We start from the raw sequence: 7187 nt of genomic DNA, 5'->3' as shown, positions 1-7187 counted from the left end.
GCCTCGCAATTTCCAATTTCCTCGCTTTTCCTCCAATTTTATCGCTTGCATATTTTCTACAATAAAATATATTTAAAATACTATGCAATTATCTTATCAAATCCCAATGGAGGAAAGCAATATATTGAGTGCATAAAGAACGTCTTGATTCCTATTGCAGCCGGAGAAAACTGAAGTCCCGAAAACTGAAGTCCCGAAACTTTACGGGCCATTTTCGGGTGCTACACTTCCTTCTATATCTCAAGAACGGAGAGGAATTAAGTCGTCAAACTTCACAGTCAGTTTGCTCTTTGTTACCCTGAAAATATGTTAAAAGATCGGCGCCCCTGAACAAGGGGTTGGCAGGTTTCTTTTGTGGCCCGAAACGTTTTCGGGACTTTCGAGAAACGGACCCCATGACTAGGAGCGTACAAATTGATTTTCCTGCGAAACCAGACCTTTCCAGCTAGTCACAAGTCTTGCATGAGAAAATATTACCCATGAGATCGAGAATGGTCACTGGTGCAAGCCAAATCTAATTTAAGTACTCGTCTAAAAATAGCTTGATCTGTGAAAATGCCGTTGCATTTGTTGCGTAGTGGAGTTGTAGCCTCCTGGGTTTAGGCTCGGGGTCTATGTGACGGTATTTTCACAAGTTAACATTTCATGATCTTTTTTTAAGGTTTTAGACCTTCAGACGCGAGCTGTTTTTCAACGGCAAAGTAAACAAAGCTGTAAAAGGCACAAAAAAGACAAACAACCAGAGAAAAAAGTAAAACTCTTCTGCAAGAAGTGCAGCGTGTTTGCATGCAGTGGGGACAACATCCGGTGTATAAAGGAAGCCCACCACGTTATCATTGACGGTCACTTCTCCTCTAAATTTTCTTTCAAGAGAAGCAAGTATTCCAGGGAGTTTAACGGAGTCGAACTGACAGGTAGTTATCTTTCCAGGAATAAACAAGGACTTATGGGAATAAATAGAACTGTCACCTAGTTTAAGCAATAATAAAAAACAAAAAAACAAAAAGAGAAAAATAAAAACGACATGGAAGCGGACTCTGTCACAAACAACATGCTTGTGGTAGTATGCTTTCTCATTTTGGTAAGACTGCATTTTTCTTTCTTTCAAATTATTTATTGATGGTTTCCATATTAACGCAAGTTTAATGTTACACCTCGACAACCAGCGGATTTTTTCATATTTCTATTTTCAGTCACGGTACATGATAACTTGTAATTCAAAAGTAACCCGTTTATGTCGGGTAGCTTTTAAGAGCATTTAACAAGCCAAAGTCTTTGCTTATACAGGACCCATTTTCTGTCAAAAGTGTGATGCTGAGTGGGGTGTGATGCTGAAGTACCAATCACAAGAGAAACCCTGCATTAAAGCTTCCTCGTTTGCATTTGAGTTCGAAGATGAGGTTGGCATCAAAACTACACAATGCGTGAAGAGGTGGAAAGATGTAACATTTCATGTTAAAGACTTCGATGATTGCGAGGACCAAGTTCAGGAACACTGGATGGACATTGCTGAGCTTTCCTTGGATTAATGAAAGGGAAATTGTTGCTGAATAAGCAATATTTCATGTTTTATGATGCACTTAGAAAACAATCTTATTGAATCGATTTTTTTTGGATAGATTAACTTGAATACGCTGCCTAAAGAATGCGCACACCCATAAATAAGGTATTTGACGATTTAGACTGCTGGAAGTTTTGTTTCTCCTTAAGAGTCAACAGGCGAATAGAAAATGAGGGTAATTTGGTGTTTACATGATACCGGCACGTGTTCACCCCGGTTCCCTCTCGTTGCTCTGTATTCGTTTACATGATATCACTAAGAAAGGTGATAGTGGAACGAGTCATACCAGTGAACGAATTTCATTCTGGTTCAAATCCAGTAACAATGTCATGCAAACGAGGAACAACCACTCGTTCCGGTATGAACTTGACGTCTGGTTGGACTGGTTTAGGTAGCGCGTGAGTAAATTTCAACGACAAGTCTGCCTTCTTGTAAACACAATTAAAAGTTAAGCACTCATTCTTGTAGGGAACTCGTGCTGGGGCCAGTTTTCACATTAGGGCGACTAAAGAAAAGGAAGAATTTCATCTGTTCAACTTTTAAGTATTTCTCGCATTGTCAAGAAACAATTCTTCAAAGTTACTTGGGAAAATTCTAGGCTACGAAGAATTTAAAAATTAGCTTTGATTGAAATTAATATTTTTTCTTTAGCAAAGTTTACTATTGAGCTTCAGAAGTCACCGCACATGAGATCTCTTGGCTAATTCTGTATCTCAAGCAATGCTAAACCGGCAAATTGGACATAAAGACATCACGGAAGAAACTTTTTCACCCAATCAAACCAAAAACACGATTATTGCCAAAATAATAAAATGCCAAATTACATCTGCTGAGCTTGATTTAAGATTGGGCTACTTAGCATCTGTTTCAATGTAGTTTCTCGCTTCTTGTTGTACTGTAGTTATATTGTTGTTGATGTGATTATGGTTATGATTATGACTATTATGATTAGTATTATGATTATTAGTATGTTGTCTTGTTTACAGTATGTAACCTCAGCTACTGCAATAGTTTTTATGATTTCAACTTCGTATTCTACGTATATATTCAGATATGACTCATTTCAGATGTTACCCTTTTCATTAAATGAAGACGAACTGGCTCGCTCATATATTCATTTGCTGCAATTTTAATTATTCTTCGGAATCAACGGCGCCAAACTGTATCAATCAATTTGAAAATTAGAGTATTGGGTGCTTACCGTGAGAGCCAAAGGTGCAAATGGGTCGTTCTTTATTAAGTAAACAGTCAAAAAAGGTTATGCACTAAAAAGTGAGTCGAAGTAAGAAACGCACCATTTAGTCCATGGGCCAAGCCACTTTTGATTACCACTCAGGAAGACGAAGGCCTCCACATATAAAATTAAAGCTTATGATATGTAGATTTCAAAAATATATGAGGGCAATGTTGTCAGGTGTGACCTTGAATGTTGCATTATTAGCATAAATCGATAGCATACTGAAATGTGGCTTTTAGCTAGTAATTCTGTACAATTTCCAAGCGGGCATGGATAAAATAATATATAGATTTAGCCAAGCCTAAAAGCGGAGCTCCCTGGTTATTTATTCTTACTGCCTGTAGGGTTAGTTAAAATAAAAGGTTTCGAATTGTCCACGTTTTGATGTTTCCGGTTGCTGCTTTAATAATTAAATCATTTTCTTTGCTTTCTCCTACAGAAAACTTCATTGCCTAACTAGTGAATTCCACGGTACATTTTACCCTAAAAACCGATATCACATGAATCACGAAGCCATGAGTACGATATCGGTTTTTCGAGTGAAATTTACTTGAAATTCACCAGTTTGGCAATGAACTTTTCTTGAACCGCATGAGCTTTAAAAGAAACAAGCACACCCTAAGCGAGCGAATGGAAAAGGCAAAAAAGCCATTTCAGAGTCAACTGTCAATTCGCTCCAACGCTTAAATAACAATTAGGTGCTATAAACAAACTTGTGAAAACACAAGCTAATTTATATATTTATCCACTTTCACCAAAACTGTGGTGGGGGTCACACAACAGAGCGAGGCTCCAAATTAAGTGCGCCCTTTTTACCCTCCCAACCGTGATATACCACAGAAGACAGACAACAACACCGGGAACTACATGCCCTACTCTTTGCGACAAGTGTGCGGGTTCTTTTACGTCCCACAGGATTATGAACATTGAAGGGTTTGTGTGTTTGCTTATCGTCCTTATCCGAGAAGACTAGAGAGTCTAACCATTTGCAGATGTAATTACAAAGGCAGCACTTTCTCCTCAGTCATTTAAAGATCCTGAGTGTTGGTCCGGCCGGAGTTGAACTCACGACTTCCCGCGTGACAGCCCGGTGCTCAACCAACTGAGCCACCGGTGCGCGGTAATGAAATTTCCCCATAATTTAACGAGAACTCATTGCGATTACGTGTTTATAACATAAAGGCAAAATTTTCTTGTCACTGTCGAGGCACATCGAAAACCAGTTGGGCAAACGGATTAAAAAGCACTTGTTCGCTCGCATTCTAGACCAAAACAAACAAACAAACAAATCAACTTTTTCTTTATGTCCAAAAGAGTACAGATAATTATTATTTAATTCCAGTTGACAATAAAAATTCGATTTTCATTTCTGAACGAAGGAAAAACCGATTCAACCACTTTTTGAAAATAACAAACGGTTTAGTGCCCAAGGAAAGAATTGTGGAGTACCTTTTTCCACTAAGTATGAGCTATTACTGGTATTCTGTTTTGTCGTTGTCGTTCTCTTTCGCTCTCCTTTCGTTTCTGTTCTTGTCATGGGTCCTCCAGGCATCATGTAACCTTATCAGAGCTTTTAAAGATATGCCAAAAATTGCAATACAGAGAAAAAGCAGCTCTAAGCAAATTAAAAATAAACACTCAGCTTTAAGTTTATATCCCTCCGATGCTTGACTTGACTAACTGCGTAGCCGCCAGTGTGGATCACAGCTATCATGATATGTCAAACTGGATTGAAACCAGCGAAAAATGCAGAAATAAAACATTTTCCAAACCGTTTTCCACTTGAACACTTAAAGCGTTGACTGTGTAAGAACTATAGTTGACGTAGTATAGCCGTGTAGCCGCGTCCAGCTACAAATAAAGCCTCGCTTATGTTTAGGTGAGTTATTAACCAGGTATTTTAAGCAAGAGCCGATACAACGTAGATTTTATTTGTAGTGATGTACTATATTTCGGCTGGCCAAACCTGCCTTCTTCAGGTACAATGAGAGTTTACATTGAATTGCTTCTATGTACATATATATATATAGTAAATGGATGTTGACGTAATACTGGAAAAAATGTGATAAAACATGGCAGTTACAAAGATTTTGAATTCAAATACTAAGAGTCACGGAAAAATAACGGAAATCACTAAAATAATAAACTGAAATCTAATACGTTTCTTCGCGGATATTAAGACCGTTGGGATCAATTGTCCTGCCTTTTAAAATTAAAAAAGCTTCCCTGGCCTTACGGATCGAGTCTCTGTTAGAAAATATTTTTTCGATAGGGATTAATTGCATGTCCTTGGAGATGTTGTGGGGAGAGGAGAGGAAATGTTCTGCGACAATAACGCCGATCAGATCAAGCCACTGATCCAACGTACACCGACAGGACAATTGTCCACGGTTGCTTGCTTCGAAACTCTATTAACCAGGGTTGAACCTGCAATACAATCGGAAACCAGTTCCTGGTCAGCGATCAACTTAAAAAAAACCTGACCTTGGTAAGCTCTAAGCCTGAGCCCGCGATATGGCACGTGATACTGGTCAGCGGATACATTGTTTTGACAGGTGTCAATTGATCAAAACAGGGATGTCCAATGTCAAAGATGTATACTGGTCACATTGGCATACATGGAGGGGTGGACGGACGTACGTATGTACGGACGGTTGATGACGTCATGGGTAGAAAACCAAAATTTCTAGCATCGGTGGATTACCATATTTACTATGGTGCTCCGCGCGCGCGTACCTTTGGCGCGAGGAGCTCTGCTATAATGCCTGTAAGGTTTTTTTTATCACTTTTAATGATAAATAGTCACGTGACAGTGACGTCACCTCCGGCCGCGGTAAAAAGTCTAAAGATTTTGTCCATTTTTCTTGTTTTTTCCTTTTTCTTTTATGTGATTCAAAAATACAATTCAGAACATTTTTACAATAAAAAGCCCTAAAAGCTATAATAATTAGTGTTAATTTAAGGACGTTCGCGCCAAAATCTTCCTACGGTGAGATTTTCTTCATTTCTCGCCTAAAGTTAGGTCATAAAGTACTTACTCCAAAAATGAAAAAAAAATGGGGGTCACCGACTTTGTTTCGGAGAAAATGGCAGTGGAAAAATGCCTTAATTTCAATAAATCTGTCATAATAACGAAAGGTAGCCTCATCTGCTCATCCATCGAAAATCCTAGAAATAAACGGTTAGAGTGAAGGTTTCCGTGCACAAGTTTTTAGGGGTGGGATTTTAAGATAATTTCATGCCGCTAGGGATGTCGTAAACAGTAGAGTTCATCCTGGACGAGCGTTTTCGTAACCTCCATCGGTTGCAACCACTACCGGAATTCGATGGCACGAGGAAAGAAAATTTAAAAAAAAGACAACTTCTTACGGTGAGACTTTTTTCATTTTATCATATTTTGTAGCTAGTAAGTAGAGTAAGTGATTCATGATTAAAAAAATAGGGGTCACCGATGATCCAAGGGAGTAAAATCGATGTGATTTTACGAAGCTCTTGGAAAACTTCGTTTGTCACGTTTTTGCGTGACCTGTCGGGGAAGGACTGGAGCCCAGGAGAGGATCGATTGTTGAAGGAATGAAAGGACAAAGCTTTCTCGAGCACAGCAACGAAGTTTTAAGCAGTCGTCATCTTCATTTGGTTAGTGTTTTGTATAATATTTCTCCATTGCCGTCATGCTCGTCTTTTGGAGTGTGGTTTTTGTGAAATTTAATCGCTGGTTTTTTCTACGCAGGTCCGCACTATTCAAGCCTACGAGGGCGAAAATACTGCTCTATTTTCACGAAAGTAAAGGAAAAGAACTTCAAAAACATACATTCGTTTTGAACTTAAGTTCGTAGGGTAATGAAAACATTAAAATAAGAAAGAGCCCCATTAAATTTACGCAACGGTTCGTCCTCGAGTTTTCCAAACTTTCGGCCAGTACTCGATCAGCAGCTACCTTTACCAGGGCTTTTCCATCCTCCCGCTCACTTCTCTTCAACGTTTCATGATGATTCGGAAATAAATGTGCCATTCTTTTGCTGGCCTGGAATTTTTTCCCCGGCGTTTTTGTCGCCACGTTATTTTAACTAATGCTTGAACAATATTTATGAAAGTCAAGTAGACTAGTGCACGACTGATAAAAACAACGCGAACATCAGTCATGCAGTAGTCTACTTGACTTTCCTGAATATTTTAATCAATTTTGACTGATCGCGATCTTCTCTTATCCAACGCTGTGCAAGACTTATCGTCCATGGTTACTGCAAAGGTTTTTTAACCTCAACTTCACTAATGCTCGAAGTAATGCGTGACCAATCCAATCTCGTTCCCAGAGTCTTCGTTCCCCTTGACCAGCGGGTCGTAACCCGACCCGCTGGTCAAGGGGAACGAAGACTCTGGGAACGAGAT

The 7187-nt window shown here is 39.1% G+C and overlaps 1 protein-coding gene across 1 annotated transcript in view; it reads left to right on the top strand.

The window, feature by feature from the left end:
- LOC138007059 (ATP-dependent RNA helicase DHX58-like) overlaps positions 1 to 3173 on the top strand; it is an 18422-nt gene extending 15249 nt beyond the window's left edge. The window contains exons 11-12 of the mRNA XM_068853749.1: positions 662 to 914; positions 1288 to 3173. Of these exons, the coding sequence (XP_068709850.1) occupies positions 662 to 914; positions 1288 to 1529 (495 nt within the window). The 3' untranslated portion in view covers positions 1530 to 3173. The remainder of the gene's footprint in view (positions 1 to 661; positions 915 to 1287) is intronic.
- The last annotated feature ends 4014 nt before the right edge of the window (positions 3174 to 7187 follow it).

This window comes from Montipora foliosa, chromosome 6 (genome assembly GCF_036669935.1).
Source record: "Montipora foliosa isolate CH-2021 chromosome 6, ASM3666993v2, whole genome shotgun sequence".
Lineage (NCBI taxonomy): Eukaryota > Metazoa > Cnidaria > Anthozoa > Scleractinia > Acroporidae > Montipora > Montipora foliosa.
This window is presented reverse-complemented; position numbering and strand designations above follow the sequence as displayed.